The 21,100-nt window shown below is 47.2% G+C and overlaps 10 protein-coding genes across 10 annotated transcripts; 5 read left to right on the top strand and 5 right to left on the bottom strand.

Moving 5' to 3' along the window:
- Nucleotides 1–523: 523 nt before the first annotated feature.
- On the top strand, nucleotides 524–1,592 carry N7478_009834 (40S ribosomal protein eS7; the record flags this gene model as incomplete). Its single annotated transcript, XM_056926048.1, has 3 exons — nucleotides 524–679; nucleotides 1,030–1,112; nucleotides 1,229–1,592. 3 exons carry the CDS (start codon nucleotides 524–526, stop codon nucleotides 1,590–1,592), a joined length of 603 nt encoding a protein of 200 aa, XP_056775418.1.
- A 658-nt stretch (nucleotides 1,593–2,250) lies between these two features.
- Nucleotides 2,251–4,204, bottom strand: N7478_009833 (putative dynactin Arp1 p62 subunit RO2; the record flags this gene model as incomplete). Its single annotated transcript, XM_056926047.1, has 2 exons — nucleotides 2,251–3,769; nucleotides 3,828–4,204. 2 exons carry the CDS (start codon nucleotides 4,202–4,204, stop codon nucleotides 2,251–2,253), a joined length of 1,896 nt encoding a protein of 631 aa, XP_056775417.1.
- Nucleotides 4,205–4,822: 618 nt separating this feature from the next.
- On the top strand, nucleotides 4,823–5,972 carry N7478_009832 (uncharacterized protein; the record flags this gene model as incomplete). Its single annotated transcript, XM_056926046.1, has 2 exons — nucleotides 4,823–5,050; nucleotides 5,130–5,972. The coding sequence occupies 2 exons, from the start codon at nucleotides 4,823–4,825 to the stop codon at nucleotides 5,970–5,972; spliced, it is 1,071 nt and encodes a 356-aa protein (XP_056775416.1).
- A 214-nt stretch (nucleotides 5,973–6,186) lies between these two features.
- On the bottom strand, nucleotides 6,187–6,827 carry N7478_009831 (actin-related protein 2/3 complex subunit 5 family protein; the record flags this gene model as incomplete). The annotated part of the gene is made up of 2 exons (XM_056926045.1): nucleotides 6,187–6,400; nucleotides 6,469–6,827. 2 exons carry the CDS (start codon nucleotides 6,825–6,827, stop codon nucleotides 6,187–6,189), a joined length of 573 nt encoding a protein of 190 aa, XP_056775415.1.
- A 347-nt stretch (nucleotides 6,828–7,174) lies between these two features.
- On the bottom strand, nucleotides 7,175–7,972 carry N7478_009830 (uncharacterized protein; the record flags this gene model as incomplete). Its single annotated transcript, XM_056926044.1, has 1 exon — nucleotides 7,175–7,972. The coding sequence occupies one exon, from the start codon at nucleotides 7,970–7,972 to the stop codon at nucleotides 7,175–7,177; it is 798 nt and encodes a 265-aa protein (XP_056775414.1).
- Nucleotides 7,973–9,427: 1,455 nt separating this feature from the next.
- On the bottom strand, nucleotides 9,428–10,433 carry N7478_009829 (uncharacterized protein; the record flags this gene model as incomplete). Its single annotated transcript, XM_056926043.1, has 2 exons — nucleotides 9,428–9,597; nucleotides 9,719–10,433. The coding sequence occupies 2 exons, from the start codon at nucleotides 10,431–10,433 to the stop codon at nucleotides 9,428–9,430; spliced, it is 885 nt and encodes a 294-aa protein (XP_056775413.1).
- Nucleotides 10,434–11,152: 719 nt separating this feature from the next.
- On the bottom strand, nucleotides 11,153–12,975 carry N7478_009828 (uncharacterized protein; the record flags this gene model as incomplete). The annotated part of the gene is made up of 5 exons (XM_056926042.1): nucleotides 11,153–12,056; nucleotides 12,112–12,441; nucleotides 12,537–12,610; nucleotides 12,678–12,699; nucleotides 12,764–12,975. The coding sequence occupies 5 exons, from the start codon at nucleotides 12,973–12,975 to the stop codon at nucleotides 11,153–11,155; spliced, it is 1,542 nt and encodes a 513-aa protein (XP_056775412.1).
- A 1,632-nt stretch (nucleotides 12,976–14,607) lies between these two features.
- N7478_009827 (glutathione S-transferase family protein) lies at nucleotides 14,608–15,479 on the top strand (the record flags this gene model as incomplete). The annotated part of the gene is made up of 3 exons (XM_056926041.1): nucleotides 14,608–14,687; nucleotides 14,742–14,795; nucleotides 14,852–15,479. 3 exons carry the CDS (start codon nucleotides 14,608–14,610, stop codon nucleotides 15,477–15,479), a joined length of 762 nt encoding a protein of 253 aa, XP_056775411.1.
- Nucleotides 15,480–15,758: 279 nt separating this feature from the next.
- Nucleotides 15,759–17,979, top strand: bbp (putative zinc knuckle transcription factor/splicing factor MSL5/ZFM1; the record flags this gene model as incomplete). The annotated part of the gene is made up of 5 exons (XM_056926040.1): nucleotides 15,759–15,909; nucleotides 15,976–16,192; nucleotides 16,255–16,472; nucleotides 16,671–17,320; nucleotides 17,386–17,979. The coding sequence occupies 5 exons, from the start codon at nucleotides 15,759–15,761 to the stop codon at nucleotides 17,977–17,979; spliced, it is 1,830 nt and encodes a 609-aa protein (XP_056775410.1).
- A 460-nt stretch (nucleotides 17,980–18,439) lies between these two features.
- On the top strand, nucleotides 18,440–20,626 carry N7478_009825 (anion exchange family protein; the record flags this gene model as incomplete). Its single annotated transcript, XM_056926039.1, has 5 exons — nucleotides 18,440–18,765; nucleotides 18,854–19,002; nucleotides 19,058–19,145; nucleotides 19,201–19,697; nucleotides 19,755–20,626. 5 exons carry the CDS (start codon nucleotides 18,440–18,442, stop codon nucleotides 20,624–20,626), a joined length of 1,932 nt encoding a protein of 643 aa, XP_056775409.1.
- Nucleotides 20,627–21,100: the final 474 nt, after the last annotated feature.

The raw sequence follows: 21,100 nt of genomic DNA, 5'->3' as shown, positions 1-21,100 counted from the left end.
GGCATCTTCTTTCATCCCATGACATCTTTCGATACTCTTTTTCTCGCCTGGCTTTATTGACAATCATCTGCGTTGCTCCCTCGACGATGGAGACTTTCGAACGTTTCCATTGCACATTTTGTGGATATCAGCCCCCTTCTCTCAAACTGGTTTATCAGTCAATGATACAGTTCCTGTTTTTAGATTGTATAGACACCATGAAATTCCATCTAGTATCCTTAAGCAAAAGTCCATGAAATCATTAAACCACTACTTGAAACTACAAATTATTGACATTGGGATCATAAATTAATGGATGTAGAGTAAGGAACGGGTCAGCCAATCAGGGGCGGCCAAGGGCAGTCTAGTCACGGGACCACCAATCCCCTAAGGAGAAACCGCGCTAAACCCAAACGGGACCAAGTGCACCCTAAGCGAAACCGTCGATCCCACAGCAAATTCCCATTTGGCTTCTTGATAGCGAGAACACCTTCCCTCCGCCGACACCTCAACCAGCACTTCCCGCAGCACCCCGTTGCTCATCATGGCCGCTGTCAACAAGATTGCCCTGAACTCGCCATCCCGGCAGAGCCCCTCCGAGCTGGAGACCGCCATCGCCGGCGCTCTGTTCGACCTCGAGAGCAACACACAGGACCTCAAGGCCACCCTGCGCCCTCTGCAGTTCACTTCTGCCCGCGAGGTAAGAATTGCGCATTCGCCCACCAGAACTCACCCTGGAACTGCGTCGACGGAAATTTTTGTGTACGAATTTGTGTGATCAAGAAAAGACAAGAGGTGGAACAATTTGTGGACACATGGAATATGTCGAAAAGCTCTCAATGCCGTGCAGGAAGATCAGGAAAGGCACCAACGACACTCAGAAAGGCATACACGATCATTGGAAGGCATACCTATCGACTACACAAAATTTCCTCGACGCTTTTTCTAGGGTGAACATCTGGATCTTCGTTTTTCGAGATATTGAATTTTTGTGTGCGCGTGCCGCACGTTTAAATAACCCGACATTCTAACATGATATTCTATCTACAGGTTGAGGTTGGTCACGGAAAGAAGGCCATCGTCATCTTCGTCCCTGTCCCTCTCCTCCAGGGCTTCCACAAGATCCAGCAGCGGTAAGCTCGACCCCAGCCTATGAATATCCACACAAAGCACTCCCCACACATATCGACACAAAACACTTCAAAATTCATCTACAACAACTTGAACCAAAAACTCACAATTAAAATAGCCTCACCCGCGAGCTGGAGAAGAAGTTCTCTGACCGCCACGTTCTCTTCGTGGCTCAGCGCCGCATCCTGCCCCGCCCCAAGCGCTCCGTCAACTCGCGCTCCAACCAGACCCAGAAGCGCCCTCGTTCCCGCACTCTGACCGCCGTCCACGACTCTATCCTCACCGACCTGGTCTACCCCGTTGAGATCGTCGGCAAGCGCATCCGCACCAAGGAGGATGGCAGCAAGACCCTGAAGGTCATTCTGGACGAGAAGGAGAAGGGTGGTGTTGACCACCGCCTCGATGCCTACGGCGAGGTCTACCGTCGTTTGACCGGCCGCAACGTTGCCTTCGAGTTCCCCCAGAGCGGCGCTGAGCTCTAAACTTGCTTATGTGTTGTTTTGAAAGGGAGGGAAAGGAAAGGATGTCGGTGTATTGGGTTTACTTGTTTCTAGGTCTTGAAACTCAACTAGATTCAAGGAGAGCATGACGGGTGAAAAGACCAAAAAATGCATTCACGGGTTTTTCTTTTATTTATGTGCCCCCTTTCCAAATTTACTTGGTACATGGTTTGCCCTTCAGTATTCTTGAGAGTTTATAAATGTTTTTCTCTTGAAACGAGGTAGGCAAGCGACGGAACTGAGCTTTCCATCCGGACCGTGACTTCTTTAATGAGGATGGGATGGGATATGTGATAACTATTCCAATTGAACAATTCCGACTTCAATTTTGCCGTCGTAGAATCCTGGAGGAACTGGGGCTTCATGCACTTCCTCTATATGCTGTTCTGATGCAGATTGAGATCCCCAACACCCTCCCTACCTACTAGTCACGGAATCTGCCTCGCAAGGTCAAGTACTTACCTAGGTCGCCTCGTCTGTTCGAGTCTACTCATGTGCAATCGAGATTCAATGGCTTCAAAAAGACTTGATATATGCTGTAGAGAAAAATTACACTAAAGGGGTATGAAGAACGTAGAACACTAAGCACGAGAGAGGGAAACCATTCATCTATAAACAATTGCATCTTCTCTCAAACCTTCTACAGTGATGCTTGAATCCTCCCAACCCCCAGTACCATCCAGTAAGCCAGTTCCCTAGCAACCAAGTCATCGGGCTTAGAAGCCTTCCCAACATTCTGTTGCTCAAGCTGTGCCTCTGCGTCCCACTCCATGTGCACGAATACAGGGATCTCAAGCACATCTTCATCTTGTGTTGAACCAGACACCACCTTGTTGTCATCTCCACCATCATTGCCGATATTAGAAGTGTCAGCCTCAGAGCCTGGCAGGGTACCTGGAACAACCTCGAGCACAACTGTAGTCCAATTACGACCTTTGTCCCATACTTTACCGGCTTCTGGTGTCTTCTCATGTCCACGCAGACCCGTCAAGCGTGGGTCGCCTGTGATAGGAACCGAAGCACCCTGCAACGCCTCATCCCACACATCACTGTTTGCACCAATGTCAAACTGCGGACATAGAACTGTAACCTTGCTCGCGACACGACCGGGTGTTACAGAGGGAGTAGCGAGGGTGATGCGAACGGGGTCAAACATGTGATTCTTCAGCGTGAGAAGCACATGCACAGGTCGAAGTGGAGACAGGGCATTGAGATCCGGTGCTGGAGTAGGAGCTGCGGACGATGAAGATGAGGGGAGGGTAAGAGGGCGAAGAGTTGGGAGGGGAATGTAGCTCAGTGCAATCAGACGGATACGGAAACGCGTTGATTGCGGCTTGGTCTCTGGTTTGACGAGGATATGCTTGCAGGATCTGCAACGTTTGGCACGCTTTGTACGGAGGAGAACCGGTAATGGTAGAAGTTCGTCAACAAAACGCACATCTGGAGACTGCTGGGAACGCTGTTCGATTGAGGCGACACTATCCCAGCCGCCTTCAGAGGCGAGCCGTTCAATAACGGCGTTTTCTTCATCTTCAGGGGCGATACGTAGGCCTTCACTGGCATTTAAGGCTTCTCGCATGACTGGTGGCTTAGATTTGGACTTCTTGTTTCCACCGTATAGTCCGCTCAGACGTGATGAGGAAGCGTACAGAGACATAAGCCGGTTCAGAGCGCCAGGAGATGAGAATCCAAAGTCCGAGCCCATAGGATCGTTGGGTGAGTTCGAAGTCTCTGATATTTGGGTGCGGTAGAACGATTTCAATGCCGCGAATCGAGAATCGGTGTTGGAAAGGGTATTCTCTGATGTATCTTCGTTCGATGCTGATTGATCTTCGCCGCCGTCACGAGTAGCAGCCTGGCCGTCAGCAACAGTGGTCAATGTAGATAAGGGGGATTTCAGATCGCCGAAAGCACGAGAGCCTTGTCTTGATCTAGTGTCAAAAGCAGGCTGTGCGGTAGCGTCGGTCATCTTTTGCAGTTGGTTGCGAATGTTGGTCGGTTTGTCGAACTTGATACCAATGTCGAGCGTCGTCCACATGCAGTATCCGCAAGACAACACCCATGGCCCTTGTTGAGTGCCATTGCCAGTCACATTTTCAATGGTACTCACAGCCAATGGAGCTGTACAAGAGGGACAATTGAAACAATTACGACCGCACCTGGTTGTATGTGTTATCAATAAATGCCAACAATTTTAAGGGCATGGAAAGCACATACCGATTGCCATCAGTTTTCACCATACTACTTGGTGTCTCGAATAAACAATTCGGACAAAACCAGCTCACGATTTCCTCCGTTATGCAGCGAGAGCACTTAATCTGATGACAATCTTCGCAGTATAGAAGCTGTTCCGGTGGATACAACGAAAAATTGGATCGAGGAGATCTTGGGTCGAATGTTTGATCTTCATCATCGGTTTGTACATTCTCGTCTGTCTGTTGCGGTTTTGGTAGATCGACCTCCTTAGCTGCTTCTGTTCGTTCTGGGGTCTGCTTTTGCGGTGACTCCCTAGACCTCCGCTTCCTGGCTGGGTCAGGGACTGGGGTATCGGCACAGGGGCACGAGACATATGTATATGGAAATGGACGCGACATTCCGAATTGATGGGGCTTTTATGTATGAAGGGGTATGGGCTCAAAGATCAAGGCGTTTTGGTCGGTCAATTCATGCTTCGCGTTGATGGGGTTGGGACAAAATAATGGCGCACGAGGTGAGAGCGACACGTAAAGTATACACCGTTATACACCGTTTCTCAATCCTGGAGTACTAGTTGTCTTTAGTATTAGCAAATATTTTTAGAATTGCCCGTTCAGGGATCGACTCTATATATGTAGTCAATAGGTGACTTATTCACCTTCTCCAGCCCGTCTTGAGAATAAGGAGATCTTCCCCATGAGCGAGAACCTACCGAAACGAGGCCAACAGTGGCCAATTTCGAGCCAAGGTTGCTGTACAGTACGTACAATAGAAGACAAAAAACAGACGAAGCTCGGGGCTTACGCGCAATAGCGTTGTAACAGCGGGCACAGGAAACCGCAGAAGCGTCGCGGAGATTGAGCTGCGGAGTTCGCTATCAACAATCGACGTCAGAACAAAATTTAAGGCACCTCACCTCCACCTTCCAACCTCCACACCACCACCGCCCGCAACGAAAATGCTCTACAATCCTTGATTAATAACCACCGACCGAAGCTATATGCGATTGCCTCACTATGATCTCCCTTCACACTTTTCGCTCCAGTGTTCCGCGCCGATGTCTGTTCGCGGCCTCCACCGTCCGCACATATGCTAGCCAGACAGCTGGTAATCCCATGCTGGAGGTGTTCAACCGCAAGACAAAACATCTACAAAAGGATCGAGCAGCTCGGAATGTCGAGGAGAGCCGGAACGTCGACTACTTGAAAGATGAGGTTGCAATGCGACTGTGTGAACGATTGCTGGTAAGGAAGTCCGCGGAACGAGGCCTGGGGCTTCCAAATGCCTTAAGAGTAAGGACTAACAACTAACTTTCATTCTCAGGATATCAAACGTGATTTTCCAAATGTGCTCGATCTTGGCGCAAACAGCTGTAATATCGCACGAGCATTAACGACGCCCAACCTCGACACAGCAGCACCGGAGGGTGTAATAACACCACCGCTATCAAAAAAAATCTCCCAAATTACATGTGCGGATACATCGCGGGCACTCCTACACCGGGACGAAGACTTGGATTTCAACAAGGAGATCAATATTCACCGCGATGTGATTACGGATCTCGAGACACTGCCGTACCAACCAAACACGTTCGACGCTGTGCTATCCTCGCTATCAATCCACTGGATCAATGACCTGCCTGCGCTACTCAACCAAGTGAACACTATTCTGAAGCCGGACTGTCCTTTCATCTGTGCTATGTTCGGTGGCGATACACTATTCGAGCTCCGAGGGTCGATGCAGCTGGCAGACATGGAACGACGAGGCGGCGTGAGCCCGCATGTATCGCCGCTAGCGGATGTTAAAGATGTGGGAAGCCTGTTGAACCGTGCCGGGTTCAAGATGCTTACAGTTGATGTCGAGGATATTGTGGTTGAGTTCCCGGATACCTTCGCTCTCATGCAGGATCTCCAAGCCATGGGTGAAAGCAATGCCATCATGCACCGCGAGGCAGGTCCTTTGTCTCGAGATGTCTTATTGGCCAACGATGCTATTTACCGTTCTCTGCATATGGGAGAGGATGCCCCTGGTATCCCTGCTACCTTCCGAATGATCTACATGATTGGCTGGAAGGAGAGCAAAGACCAACCGCAGCCATTGCAGCGCGGTAGTGGAGACGTCAATCTGAAGGATATCCTTGGTGGTGGTGATTTTGAAAAGCCTTGACATCTCACTGCGAATATAGTACAAGAGGGAAATCAGAATTCAGGATGGGGGTCCAATATAATGTTTTAGTATACCAAATGTAAAACACACGCTGAAAGCATCAAAAGGAAGAATTTTTGACATGAAAGAAAAAGGGAATTGTATAAAATGCAAGCAGACCTCTACCATAAAACAAGTAGCGAATGAAGGACGATGAATGGCTCGGTGCTCTCGATCAAACCGTCCGGCGATCCGTCATAACTCGAACAATTGAACCAGTTCCCGTCAACTCCACCAACTTCTCGTGCCAATTGAGCAGCACGCTCATCTGCTGGCCACCGCCACCCTCGCTGACATTACGGGCCTGGACCTGCGAGAAACCGGAGCCTGTAACCTGAGGCGAAACGTTCTTTGAACCGCTGGAACCGGAGGCAGACATGCCCTTGTAGCTATATGGCATTAGCTCTTATCGTCCGAAGCCCGGAGGGACAGGTAAGCTCAATCAACCATAACATACAGGTACTTCATCAGACAATCTGCCCGCTCAGCTCCACCATCTGCACCACAAATACCCTCCAGCACACGAGTCATCTCAGCCTGTCGAATACCTTGCAGCACCTCAATCACTGTAGCAAGGTGCACCTCCTTGGCGCGGTCGTCGCCGCCCAGCGGCGCTGTGTCGAGAGCATGGCGGAGGGCGCCTTCAGTGTCTCCACCGCGCAGCAGCTGGCGTACCTGAGATGCGACATTTGCGGCATCACTAGAGGTTTCTGATTGGGGCAAGGTGGCGGGGAGAAGGGTTTCCAGTGGGAAGTTCGCTGACGACTCCGGGTCGAGCTGGTCGATATTGATGGTACGGTAGTTTATTTGCGACATCGTGGATGTGGTACTCTTCTCTTTCGTATCGTGGATGTTTCAGGGAGTTTAGCAGGTAATTGAGCTTTCGTGGGTGCGTGAAGCCCAATATCGAGGGAATGAGGGATCGCGCGGAGGTGAAGCGTTGCCTGTTGTCTATCGGGGCGGTAGAAAGCGGGGGGTGTTTGTCTAGTTTGGCTGCACACTGATTGAACCAATCAAAATGCAGAATCCCATTATTTATAGATCGATAGCTTCCACTTACAGACTTATCTTTCTATTTGTGATTTCATACCTAGCGATTCTACATATGACATTAAATTTTGAAACATTCTAATCCAATATCGTATTCTGCAGCTGGGAGGTTCCTAATCTACACAAATTGAGGGTAGGGGTGATTCATGATCCATCAAATCATCCACATTGACATCTCTCTCCGCTTCCAGGCACCTAAAACAAATCTTCCTCTTTCCAAATAAAGCAATACTATGGCCCTGACCTTGTTGCGGCAATATACTCATAGCTGCGAGACGAGCTGCCCAATTCCCATGAGCCCGGAAGATACCTACGCTCTCTGGCCCGTCAAGTAGTTCATCCCTGTTATCGATAGACGTGTAGTCGTAGTCTAGATCATGGGCTTCATGATCATGACTATCACAATCCTTCACAACCCGTGAGAGTGCTTCGAAGTCTATACATAAAATATCCAGGTCCGCAACCCATTTACCACGATCAAGCACGGATATCACGGATTCTACTACAAGAACATCTTGATCGATTGTCCGGTATCCACCGGCTTCAAGAGGAAGTTGCCAATCTGTGAAGGATAAATGCAGCGATGTCCCTTCAAAGTTGTTTTCGCGCTGGAAATCATATGAAGCATGGGTCACAGCAGTGTACTCATTTGAGCGATTGCGGATTCTGGGCTCTTCAGGCGAAACAAGAAGACTGATACCTGGATGACTGATGTTTCCCACAATTCGCCGAAGCTCATGGGCCGCCGGCTGCTCAAAGGGATCGAGTAAAATGACTGCAGCAACAAACATCGAGTCCTCCGAGCAAAGTGCCATTGTTGAGTGCAGGTCCTCCGGGTCTAGGTTAACCACACTGGACTCAAATTTCGCCACGCATGAAAAAGCCTGATGACGAGTCAATGTCGAAGGCATAGCTGGGAGAACCCGATCATAGCTGGTAAGAGCACTCGAATCCCTCCTGAAACCCAGCGGATGACATATTGGCCTTGGTACCCACGCATCATCAAATAAAGGGTTCGACAGTACGGTCAGTGGTATAGTCGCGCCTTGCAAGTTAGCATAGACTCTTGGGGCAAGTTCAAGAGTGAACAAGGTTTGACAAAATTCAACTGGGAGTGATGGGCTCCCGACCACGAACATTTCAATTGCATATCGTTCAAGCGAGTTTTCCCGCTCACTAACAGCATACGCGCTTTGATTGCCATCTGCAACACGCGTGATCACACTAAGATAACTAGACAGCAATTTCGGGTTTATGTTTGCGTCGGCAAAGCATTGAGCCCCGACTGATATGCTGTCTGGTATCTTTGGACGAACGTGAGCACGCCTTTTTAGATCGTTGTAATATTGTTCATCGAAATCTTCTGTTTCTTGCACATATAGGCCAAGCCTCCAGTCACCAAATATGGATCGGAATCTAGCTGCAGGCCTTGGAATATCTTTCATAATGGGCGTTGTCTCCCATTCAAGGCAGTTACAGTGTCTGAAAGTGTCCGATACGGTTTTTGTGGAGGGTGCACACGTTTCATGTTGAGAATCAGGCCGACAAGAGTATATATTTGGTATTATTACTGGCCAGGTAAATTTGTCGAGGTGTCTGTTATGAACCTCATGTTTGGTTTCTATAGAGAAACAAACCTCATTCTCCTTGATGTATTCAGTCATGAGGGTTTCAGTTTTGGCTTTGTCTCCATTTTCTCTAATCGAAGGATTCGGATATTAGTTCTACTTAAATCACAAATCTTTGGACTTTTCATCTTACATACCTGGTAATAAACCATCTTGCATGAACTTTCTCATATGTTGGGACGCCATTTGAGTCTCTCTTCCTTGTCTGGCGTGTGTGGGGAATTGCCGATACCACCTGGAAAATTGAGACCGTACCGGGGGTGTCATGTTGATGTCCATCAATCGCATGACAAATGATAAACTTTCTCTCACATAAACCCAATTTTTGAGCCATGGCTCTGAAATAACTAATTCCACAGTCTGTATCGTTTTTCTGGGAGAGTGCAGCTACTCGTAATGGGTTGCATATTCCGAAGAACGGTAGTAAACTCTCAGTTCTAGCCACTGAAAAGAGTTGACATCTTCTTCTTCCAAATCGGATCAGTTGAAGATTCTTCAACTTCGTTCGAGGATCAGGTGCCAGAAAGTCTCTAGCAGCTTCGGCTAGGATCCTAAGCCATGGAAATCGATACCTTGAACCGGACTGCTTTTGGACCAAATTCCATAAATTTGCCATCCACTGGGCCACAAGTATCTGGTTACGGTCACTAACTTGCCATTCTTTGAATATGTAGCCCAGAATCACTAGTGTCATCTCTCGAAATGTGACCCTTGAAAAATCCTGGACGTTTTGGACGACTACGGGGTCCCGTAGTATCGTAGATGCGATAGCGTTGACGACCACTTGATTCCCCCAGAATAGTCAGTGGCCTTCCTTTCCTGGCGAACAGTACACATTCCTCCTGGTGGGAAGAGTACATCTCGAAATGATACATGAGTTGGGGGTGTTGTTCCCAGTACTATCGAGTCTGGGAAAAAGGTACCAAGATGAAAAAGCAAGAAAAAGCGATCCATTGGAAACTTCAACGGGGTTTCCAGAGAGCAGCGCTTCTAGGCCAATCATAGCCTCTTTCCAAACACTTATCACACCTGTGTAAGTGGAACTTGTGTAAGTAGAGGTGGTAGTGAATATTGGAAGCTGCAGGTTCTTGCTGATCAGCAAGAGTTGGTTACATTGGAGGGCCTTGGCACTTCTGGCACTTCTTAACCAAGCGCTGTTGTCCCATCGTGCTAGATCATCCCTTGAAATCTCCTGGCGAGCACTGAATAGAGTATACATAGAGACTTTATGGTTGTTCTCGTATGCCGACTGAATTTCCTTCTGTCGTTGCTTAACGAGCTCTACCCACAGCGCCGTTGCTGTTTTCGAGTCCCAGGCTTGAGCAAGCAAGCACGAAAGAAGGTATACACCAAGAGCAGAATATCCAGAGGTAGCAGCAGCCCAGAGAGCTGTTCCGTCCGCGCCAACAAACCGTTCGAATGGTCCATGCGAGGAATCACCCCGGGGATTGATACCTGGCGTTTGCACAATCTGCGAAACCCTTTTACCAAAAGCGTCGATTAACTTTGGAATTGATGGAATAATGTCCTCAAACAAAGCACCTAGTCTCCGGGCTGTCCTATGTGGTTGGCCTTCTTCTGCATCTTGCCGACGATGGGTCGAGAGAGCAGATGCGAGTGGCTCATACTCTTTTGGCGCTTGAATTTGAATGAGGGAGAAGTCGAAGTTTAATATGGCAAGGGAAAGGCTGTTTTCGTTCACCCCAGATAGAATAGAATTGGTAATTCGGCCAATAGTTGACATATATTCGATGGTTGTCAGTAGAATAACAACTTAAACTTGGTGTATTCTTTTACTTACGGGGGAAGGTTCTTCCTCCTTAAATGAATGTCGTTTAGCGGCTCAACTGGACACAGCCCAATCTTTTTTTTTTTAATTGGCGCACGGTTTCGCTTTTGGCGGTCGGTGGTCGGGCGCTTATCCTATCTTCTAGTGGCCAGCAGTTGCGCATGCATGGCAGTGCCATGTTTCGGCCTGCTTTTAGTCTGGAATGGCCTAAATTACTGGACATCCAAAAACGCCTTACTGATGTTCTTATATGTTACTGGCGAAGGATGATTCGAGCTAGAAAGATTATGTAAAATATTAGTTTTTTAGTATTTGGTGGCGTGGAGGTTGAGAGACTCGCGTGGAGAGGCATAGTTAACTTAGAAGAAAATAAAGTAATTTAGACTACAGCTGTAAACAATCACATTATAGCATTAAATGAGGCTAATAAGTATATTTCCCACTATCTATATCACGGATATTATATTTCGATTTTTATGCAGAAGTGGGGCCTCTGCCGTAAATTTACACCCTGGGGTATATTCCACGTTCCAAGGTATTTTAGGCATCAATTGTAAACCCAAAATGCATGTGTGATTCCTGCCTGACGACTACTACAAGATAATCTACGGAAATGCTTCAAGTAGTACACCTCATCAATGGAAAGGAATTTTTTTCAACGCGCCAGACCATTGTCAATATCCATCCCTGTCGACACCATTTTCTTGATAAACCTGTAGACTGTAGCAAGCAAACTTACTCCTCGCTCGAATTGCTCTGCCATATCGACTGAACAGCGGCGGAACAATACAAAATGCTGTAGCTATACCAGCCAAGATTGAGGATGCAACATTTGCACCAATACCTTTAAACATCTGTGTTGCAAACAAAGGAAATGCCGCAGAGCCCAAGGACCGAACAAGTGACAGCGCCGCAAAGCCACTTGCCGCAAAGCTCAAGTAGCTATCTGCAAGATAGCCTGCTAACACAGAGTCGAATTCATTCACGGCGTATCCGATTAAAACCAAAGAAGCCGTTGATACAATCCAGTGCACATTTGTAACAAGAGGTGGAATAGTCCAAGCGAACCACCAAAGCCCAGCAGCAAGCATTGGAGCCCCAATAGAGAAACCGAGGAGTTTATTCTCGGGCTCCAACGGCAAGCCTTGATTCACGGACTTTGAAATCGTACGGTGGTCTTGTATCCTCGTCAAAATCCCTAAGATAAGCCCGATGATAATAGCCACAAATGGCAAGGAAGATGATGTTTCGGAAAATCCCATAGATTGGTACACAAGAGGTAGAGCCTCGGTGAACATGTAGACCAACCCGAAAGCCACAGCGCTTATAGTTGCTACCATGAAAACGATCGGTTCCGTAAAAAATAGCTTTATAGGACGGAAAAGGGCGAGACGAGCCCATGCACGAATACCCGGAGTGTAATCAGGGTTCAATGCTTGCAAATTGGGGACACCGCACTCTTTGCGAATTTCAGCCACCTGCCTGACAAGCAGGATAGATGGTCGAGACTCGCGCATACCGAATATGAAAATGGTTGTAATTCCAGTGATTATTGCAGCGATATGAAACACCCAGTGCCTGTATCATAGTAAGTTAGTACGAAGAAGTGTTACTCCGCAAACTCTTTACTCACCAGCTCAGGCGCGCAGTGATATAAGAGCTCATTATAGGACCAATAGCTAAGCCCATGTTTGCAACCGTAGCCCATAGAAATATCAGCCAAACTCGGTCTTTTGAGTTAAACATATCTTCAATACTGCCAGCCACAACAATGGTTGGGATCGCTGATAAGAAACCTGAACATAGACGGCCAATAGCCACACCTGTCAAAGAGGGTGAGAGTCCCACTATGACGCAAAACACGCTATAGAGAGCTGTGCTAATGATGTAGAGCCGTTTGCGACCGAATGCTTCTGAGTAGGATGGAAAGATGATTCCACCAATAGCTTGACCAATTAGATACCTGTGTATATCAAATACATCAGCAAATTATTCATTCAATTCCATGTTCTCTGCCTTTCGTCTGTTACGATCCAGAAAATCAAAAAGGACACTTACAACGAGATGAATATGAAGACCGAAAGCGTATGGTCCGTGCCAAATTCAAGATGGGCATGGTCAGCCGCAGTACTCTGTATAAACGTCAGTCTTAACTGTTCTTTCGCACAGAATAGAGATAACTGTTATTAGGTCAATTACCCCAGCTGTACTTATTGAAGTCCTGAAAGTATAGCACTGGTTAGATTAATATATTCGTGGGAAATGATATTTCCAGAAGGGCTTACGTGAAAAAGTCCAAGAAAATAATCAAGCTGCTATCATAGATCTTCCGTGACAGGGGCCAATTCCGTGGATGCTTCTTGTTGAAGGCAGACCAGCGAACTAGTTGACCATTTGGTGTGAACTCCAGACCATGTGTCTCCAAAGCTAACTGGAGATCATCACTATCTGCCACGGAAGGCAGACTTAGAGAGGCCTTCACTTGGGGGGAGTCCATGGCCAGTTTTCAAACGCGATAAAGAACTAATGAGATTTTGCGATTCATGGAACAAGTGTAACAACAATGATAATTATATGAAAGGATAAAGCAGAAATATCCAGATTTATATACCTGAATAGATTGAATAGCTCAATTAGCAACATAATACAATGAAGTGGGTCCGATCCAAGGTACCAGGGACCCTCAATTTTAGGGCTGCTTTTTGAGCTTCCCATCTCCACATGGCCGCGTCAATCTCTCAAAGCTTGGTTCAGGGTCTGGAATTATTTATGAACTCATCATCTGTTGATCCAAAATTAAGGCAGGCCGAGACTTGGAAATTGCTGACTTCGAACCAATCACGCCAATAATGTGACAAAAATAGGTAATCGTCAATGTCTAAGAACTTGAATATACATGTACCATGCCACTAATAAAAGTCCTTCAAAAATATTACTTTAATACCGATATTTGCAGATCTGAGGTCCCAATTTATTCTTCGACTCTTGCAAAACGCTGTAATATCAAGCCTACATGTCTGAAAACAAAGCAGTAGGCCTTAGAACACACTGCTCATACCCGACAAGGGATCACATGAACATAGAAATTTCTCATAATTGCACAGGCCAAGAGCATAAGCTTTTTTAGCCTACTTAGTTGTCGATCAAACAAATCTGTAGACTTGATCTTCAAGAGCTCTATATGGGTGGAGACTTGGTACCGTATAGTATAGTGCTGCCTTCAGTCAATCGGAAGATTCGAGTGTGACGACAGGCCTTCGTCCATTCCACGTTGCCATATGGGGGCTTGTGAGTCGACGGTTGATCCTCCAACCTGTTATGACGAGCGACTCAGTTTCAATTGTTTCATACACAATAACATGAAAATTTTGGCAAATAAAAGGTTGCAATTTACGCGGCAAGCACGGCATATTCTATCGATTCCACTGGCCCGAACATGCGTTTCAACTTACAGAAGAGCCGAGGCTATGACAAGCTTTGAATATTTCAGTTCAGGCCGAGGAGCCATCAACTTGGAATAATGAATAATATTGTATTTTCTTTTCTATTCATTGAAGGGAACTTATTTTCGATTTTTCGCGTTCTTCCACGTGTAATCGTGGTAAACCCCCGATCTCCATGTTGTATGTTCCTAGAACATGGATTTGATTATACTACGGCTTGACAATAAGGGAAGTGGAAGCCTATCTTACTCGAGCCTTAAGATCCTGTGTATGATAATATGCGCCCAGGAACTTGAAACTATACATACAGATAGCAACAATGGGAACCAGAAGAGGGTAAGTGTCCCCGCGCAACTCTGCCAGTAACCTTGGAAGGGTGAGTATTCAATGATTTCACAATGGTCTTATTTATTCACAGCTTAAGCTCGGGATCTCAAAAGCCCGCGCTTTCAAATCTTGAACCGTGGACTATTGGCTGTAGAAAGCACCGGATAAGGTTCGAAGGTTTCTGCAGGATTATAAATCCAAGGTGGGGTTTGTAATTACTAACTTCGGGATGATCTCACACCACCTAGACATTTATAATCCCGGTCAATTCTATATAGGTTTGATCATTTATGTTCAAAAGAATCTGTACATTCAATCGGTTTAACATATTGATTCAGCAGCGCCGAAATTACAACATCATGTCTGGTCCAAACATCACCCTTTATACAGCACAGACCCCCAATGGGATCAAGATCTCCATCGCATTGGAGGAGCTTGGGTAGGTGATTTACTTTACCGGATAGATGGGAGACCATCGCTGACAGTTTTACAGATTGCCCTACAAGGTCCAGAAACTCGACTTTTCCAAGAACGAGCAAAAAGAGGAGTATGTCAAGCTCTACTTGAAATGGTCCGCCCAGTCGCTAACTAATAGCTTCATAGCTGGTTCCTCGAGATTAACCCCAATGGCCGTATCCCAGCCTTGACCGACGAATTCACAGATGGCCAGAAGATCCATCTGTTCGAGTCCGGTGGTATCATGCAGTACCTAGTGGAACAGTACGATACCGACCATAAGATCTCCTTCCCCAAGGGAACCCGCGAACATTTTGAAATGAACAACTGGCTGTTCTTCCAAAATGCTGGTGTTGGTCCAATGCAGGGCCAGGCCAATCATTTTGCACGATATGCCCCTGAGAGAATTGAATATGGTGTGAACCGATACGTCAACGAGACTCGTCGGCTTTACGGCGTACTTGACAAGCACCTTGAGAAATCCAAGTCCGGATATCTGGTCGGTGACCATGTGTCCATTGCCGATATTTCACACTGGGGATGGGTCGCCGCCGCAGGGTGGCCTGGTATTGATATTGATGAGTTTCCTAACCTGAAAGCCTGGGAGGAGCGCATGGCACAGCGTGAAGCCACGGAGAAGGGGCGCCATGTCCCCACCCCGCATACCATTAAGGATCTTCTTAAAGATAAGGCGGCCGTGGAGAAATATGCCGCTGAGAGCAAGTCATGGATTCAGCAAGGAATGAAGGAAGATGCAAAGGAAAGCAAGGTCTAGAAGACCCAAGATAATGAATGGAAACTGGAATTGAAAGGGAGATCCCTCTTAAATTGTACCTCGGCAGATGTTAGCTACCGTCGTAAAATGAAATGTCAGTAACGATAAGATAAGACAAATAAAATTCATCGCCTTCTTTTCTCACCGCCTTCCACATCCCCTGTCTATCACGTGATTGGTGGCCACTTTTCTTTATTCAGATGAGCTTTACCAGCTTCTTTCATTTCGAACAAAACTTCATCGTATCAACTAATCAGTTTTATTTGATAACAAGAAATCATGTCCTGGCGTGGTCAAGGAATCACGGGCTCCAACAACATCCCCTTGGGCCGTCGTCGGTTCAACGGGGAGGAGGAGGAAGATGATAGTCGCGATGCGACTCCTTTGTCTATGCCCGATGGTCCTAAGCGTGGCCGCAGCCCTGTTCGAGGTATGTCTCAATTATTCAGTTCGTTTTGAAACATCATTTCTAACACAAAGTTTTCTTTCTGTTTAGCGGATCCTCCAGCAGAAGACGGTGTGAAAAGACGCAAGAAGCGCAACCGTTGGGGAGATCAGCAGGAGAACAAGGCTGCTGGTCTTATGGGCCTGCCTACAATGATTATGGCAAACTTCACCAGTGAGCAACTGGAGGCTTACACCCTGCATTTGCGTATCGAGGAGATCAGCCAGAAGCTTCGGATCAACGATGTGGTCCCAGGTGATGGTGACCGGTAAGTAAACCCCTTTCGTACACATTTCCATTTTCGGTCTCCCATGGCTAACATATGAACAGATCTCCCTCGCCACCGCCGCAGTACGACAACTTTGGTAGACGTGTAAACACCCGCGAGTACCGTTATCGCAAACGCCTTGAGGATGAGCGTCACAAACTGGTCGAGAAGGCTATGAAGACCATTCCTAACTATAACCCGCCCTCTGACTACAGACGTCCCACCAAGACCCAAGAGAAGGTCTACGTTCCAGTGAATGACTATCCAGAGATTAACTTCAGTATGATAACTAACCCTCTAACTCCTAACTGTCCCTTCGCTGTGTCTGTCATGACTCCCTGCTCGACTCGTGTTGACGAGACATTTCCTTGGATGTCCTCGGCCCGTTTCTTGTTAACACTCGGTGCTTGATGTTGCACATGCTTAGCGTCATAAACCGTCGGATTACTAACACTTAGCTCTTGCTATCTTTTTAAAGTTGGCTTACTCATAGGACCTCGTGGAAACACCCTGAAGAAAATGGAGACCGAGTCCGGTGCCAAGATTGCAATTCGTGGCAAAGGCTCAGTCAAGGAAGGAAAGGGTCGGTCTGATGCTGCTCACGCTAGCAACCAGGAAGAAGATCTTCACTGCCTGATTATGGCCGACACCGAAGAGAAGGTGAACAAGGCTAAGAAGCTGGTTCACAATGTCATTGAAACGGTCAGAAAGAATCCAAAAGATTTCATACGTTGGAGCAAACACTTACGATATTACCGGCAGGCTGCTTCTATCCCTGAGGGTCAAAATGAACTTAAGCGCAACCAGCTGCGTGAACTGGCTGCTCTGAACGGTACTCTCCGTGACGATGAAAACCAGGCTTGTCAAAACTGTAAGATGCCATTAAGCTGGATATCAATTAAAATTGATGCTAACAGTTCAAAAGGTGGCCAGATCGGACATCGCAAGTACGATTGTCCCGAGCAGCGCAACTTTACTGCAAACATCATCTGTCGCGTTTGTGGCAATGCTGGTCATATGGCTCGCGATTGTCCCGACCGCCAAAGGGGTAGCGACTGGCGCAACAACGAAGGTGGCCGTGGTCCTCGTCCAAGTGGCACTGGCGATGCTGTTGACCGTGAGATGGAGGTAAGTCTATTTCCCGAAATATATCAATGTATGATGTTGAGAATATTGCTAATAACCTTTTCCAGCAACTCATGAATGAACTTTCTGGCGGTGCGCCTGGCGAGTACGAGCCTCGTCGCATTGAGGCCGGTCCAGAGCAGGGTGGCTATCCCCCAGCTGAAGACAGCAATGCGAAGCCCTGGCAACAGCGCGGTCCTCCACCACAAGTCAGCGATGTCGCTCCTTGGCAACAAAGGCGCGAGCACCGCCCCCGTGAAGATTACGGTTCTCGCGACAATGGACCTGCGCCTTGGGCCCAGCAAAGCCGAGGTGGCGACGCCGGTGGCTATGGCGGCGGCGGCTATGGAGGCGGTTATGGATCTCAGGCCGGATACAATGCCCCTGGCGCGGCTCCTGGTGCTGCTCCTTGGCAACAACAGGCTGCACCTGGTGGTCAGCCCGCTTATGGATATGGAGGTTACGGTTATGCCGCTCCAGGCATGGCTGCTGCTGCTCCTCCTGGTATGGCTCCTTGGTCATATGGCGCTGCTGCCCCTGGTGCTCCCCCCGGTGCTCCTGGTGCCGGCAGCCCTGCACCCCCACCTCCACCTCCCCCTGGTGATGGACCCCCACCACCTCCTCCTAGCGACCAGCCCCCTCCACCTCCCCCTCCTGCTTAAATGATTTTCACCTTGCAGTCAATTTTTGGCGGATAAAATGCTCCAAGGTTGTTTAGTTTCTTTATCAGTGATACCGAAGATAGGCTTACTTTGATGGCCTGGATGCTCTATGTGATCTAATTATTTTCCAATTGCGAAATGCTACCTGAATTGCTCCGGCGTTCTTTAATTACATGTGCATCTTTGATTTCCAATATAGTGTAACGCACGGTCACTAGGAATGTAGAACGCGAAACCCCATATTAATGATGCCTCAGGCTCCACATCTGTCTTGGCTCCATCAAGCTCCAACTTTTTATCCCCGCAAAGTTCTTCAGACTTATTTACCACGCTAGGCGTCGGATATCGTAAAATTGAATGGCCTATCGCACCCATATTTGGCACGCACACCCTCATTTTGCCTCCCAAATCATAGACAAACTTCATCATTGGGGAATTCGCCCTACCGGCTGCGAGCAATATGCAAGCTTCCGCCTCCACCCAGCGGAAAGCTTCTCGGCAATCCGAGCGCAAGTCGTCTCTGCGCTCGGCGGGCTCAAATCGCGCTCCTTCCTCGTATCATTCAACTGTGTCTGAGCCCCTGGCAGAGACTACATCTGCACAGCCCGGTCGCCGGATGTCCACAACGAGCTCCGCACAATCGTCACAGCCAAAATGGTGGCGTATACGTTTCTTCCGGGGCATGATTAAAGACGTAAAGCGCAGAGCTCCTTATTATTGGAGCGATTGGACTGATGCATGGGACTATCGTATTGTTCCTGCGACAGTGTACATGTATTTTGCTAAGTATGGCCTTTTCCCCTTTATACTCGATGTCATAATATTGAATTCGAGAAAACCCTCTTTATATACCAGCTTACTTACTGTTTACCAGTATCTTGCCGGCTCTGGCTTTCTCGTTGGACATGTTTGAGAAGACCAATCAAAGCTATGGTGTCAATGAGGTTTTGCTTGCATCTGTTCTTGGGGCTATCGTCTTTGCCATATTAGCGGCTCAGCCATTGGTCATTGTTGGTGTTACTGGTGAGTTTGCCCTCTGGGCCAGCAAAGGCCAATTTCAAAAGCTAATAAGATATAGGACCTATAACTGTATTCAATTATACGGTTTACGACATTATTAGTCCTAGGGGAACCCCTTATCTGGCATTCATGTGCTGGATTGGAATGTGCGCTTCCTCTCCCCTTAAATCATTATACCATATAAGCTAATTTGTCATACAGTTGGTCGCTTATTATGCATTGGATCCTTGCTATCACAAATGCATGCAATGGACTCACCTACGTTACCCGATTCTCATGTGATATCTTCGGCTTCTATGTCGCTTGTATCTATCTTCAAAAGGGAATCCAGGTTCTCACTCGACAATGGGGACAAGTTGGAGAAACTTCAGCTTATCTTGCCATCATGGTAGCCCTTCTTGTTTTGATGGCCGCCTGGATCCTCGGAGAGCTGGGTAATAGTAACCTCTTCCAGCGATATGTCCGAAAGTTCCTTGAAGACTATGGCACGCCACTGGTTATTGTTTTCTTCACCGGCTTCGTTCATATTGGACATATGCGTGATGTTGATGTGGCTACCCTTCCAACAAGCAAATCATTTTTCCCTACGCTCGATCGCCCATGGTTGGTACACTTCTGGGATATCGACGTGGGCGATATTTTCCTAGCCATCCCATTTGCTATCCTCCTGACTATTCTCTTCTATTTTGATCATAATGGTAAGTTTCTTTCCAGGGTGTTTCTAAATTTTCCATGTCTAAATTCAATTCCTTCAGTTTCATCTCTCATTGCCCAGGGTACCGAGTTTCCCTTGCGTAAACCAGCTGGATTCCACTGGGATCTTTGGCTTCTTGGCCTTACGACCTTTGTTGCGGGTCTTCTCGGAATCCCATTCCCCAACGGACTCATCCCACAAGCACCCTTCCATACCGCTGCACTCTGCGTTACTCGCCAGGTAGCGGATGAGGAGGATACCAACAAGGGTAAAGCCATCCGAGTCACAGATCATGTTGTAGAGCAACGTGTCAGCAACCTAGCCCAGGGCCTTCTAACACTAGGAACAATGAGTGGACCACTCCTCATTGTCCTCCATCTGATCCCACAAGGTGTCATGGCAGGTCTTTTCTTCATCATGGGTGTCCAGGCTCTGCAAGGCAACGGCATCACACAAAAACTAATTTTCCTAGCCCAAGACAAAGCATTAACGCCCTCATCCAATCCTCTCAAGCGAATTAGACGCCGGGCTGCTATCTGGGTTTTTGTGGTTATTGAGCTTCTTGGATTCGGCGCTACATTTGCAATCACTCAAACTATTGCTGCTATTGGATTCCCGGTTATCATTCTTCTGTTGATCCCTGTTCGGTCATTCCTATTCCCACTTTGGTTTAGCCGCGAAGAGTTGGATGCCTTGGATGGGCCTACTGCTAGTCCTTTTACAATGGAGAGTGTTGGTGGCACACATGGACTGGAGGAAGAAGTAGCTGAAGCAAATGCGAGTGGAATGCACACCAGCGGTGGTAATCAAGTTCTAGAAAGGCGGATCTCTTCGTCTTCTGAATCTGCTGTTGAAGATGATCTAGAGCGGGGAGAGGCATACGAACTGCGTTCGTCTATGCGACGAAGGAGTACAACAAGTCGAGTCAGTTGATTGTTCATATAGCGCGAAACTCACGCAACTACTACGTACATAGTACATAAGTATACTATATTTCCAACTCCAAGGTTTCTATATACGAGAAATGGAGGAGGTAGTATGTCAACCATTCCATTCATTGGGCACTTCAATTATGCAAATCTCTTATGAAGTTTCATATACAGGCATACTGCTTATTAAATAAATCTACGTATTTTATTATAAACTTAAAGTTCAAATATTTGGGTTCAAGCAAAAAAAGAAAAACTGAGCTTATGTCTTCAGCACCTGGATAGTGGACATTAGTGGATGAACCTTCTCAATGTTGGAAGAGTTGTCCAACAGCAAATATTAATGCAAAAAGAAAATTTATTCATCAGTCGTGATAAACGCGGTTCACATCATGCATGCCTTTGGCATGTCAAAGTGAGCTGGGTAAGCGATATGACTCATCATCTGAATATTGCAGGGGAAATAATCAAAAAGAAA

The sequence above is a fragment of the Penicillium angulare genome, assembly GCF_028827245.1.
Source record: "Penicillium angulare strain IBT 27051 chromosome Unknown utg000007l_segment0_segment0, whole genome shotgun sequence".
Lineage (NCBI taxonomy): Eukaryota > Fungi > Ascomycota > Eurotiomycetes > Eurotiales > Aspergillaceae > Penicillium > Penicillium angulare.
Note: the sequence above shows the minus strand (reverse complement) of the source record. Positions and strands in the feature narration are given on the sequence as shown.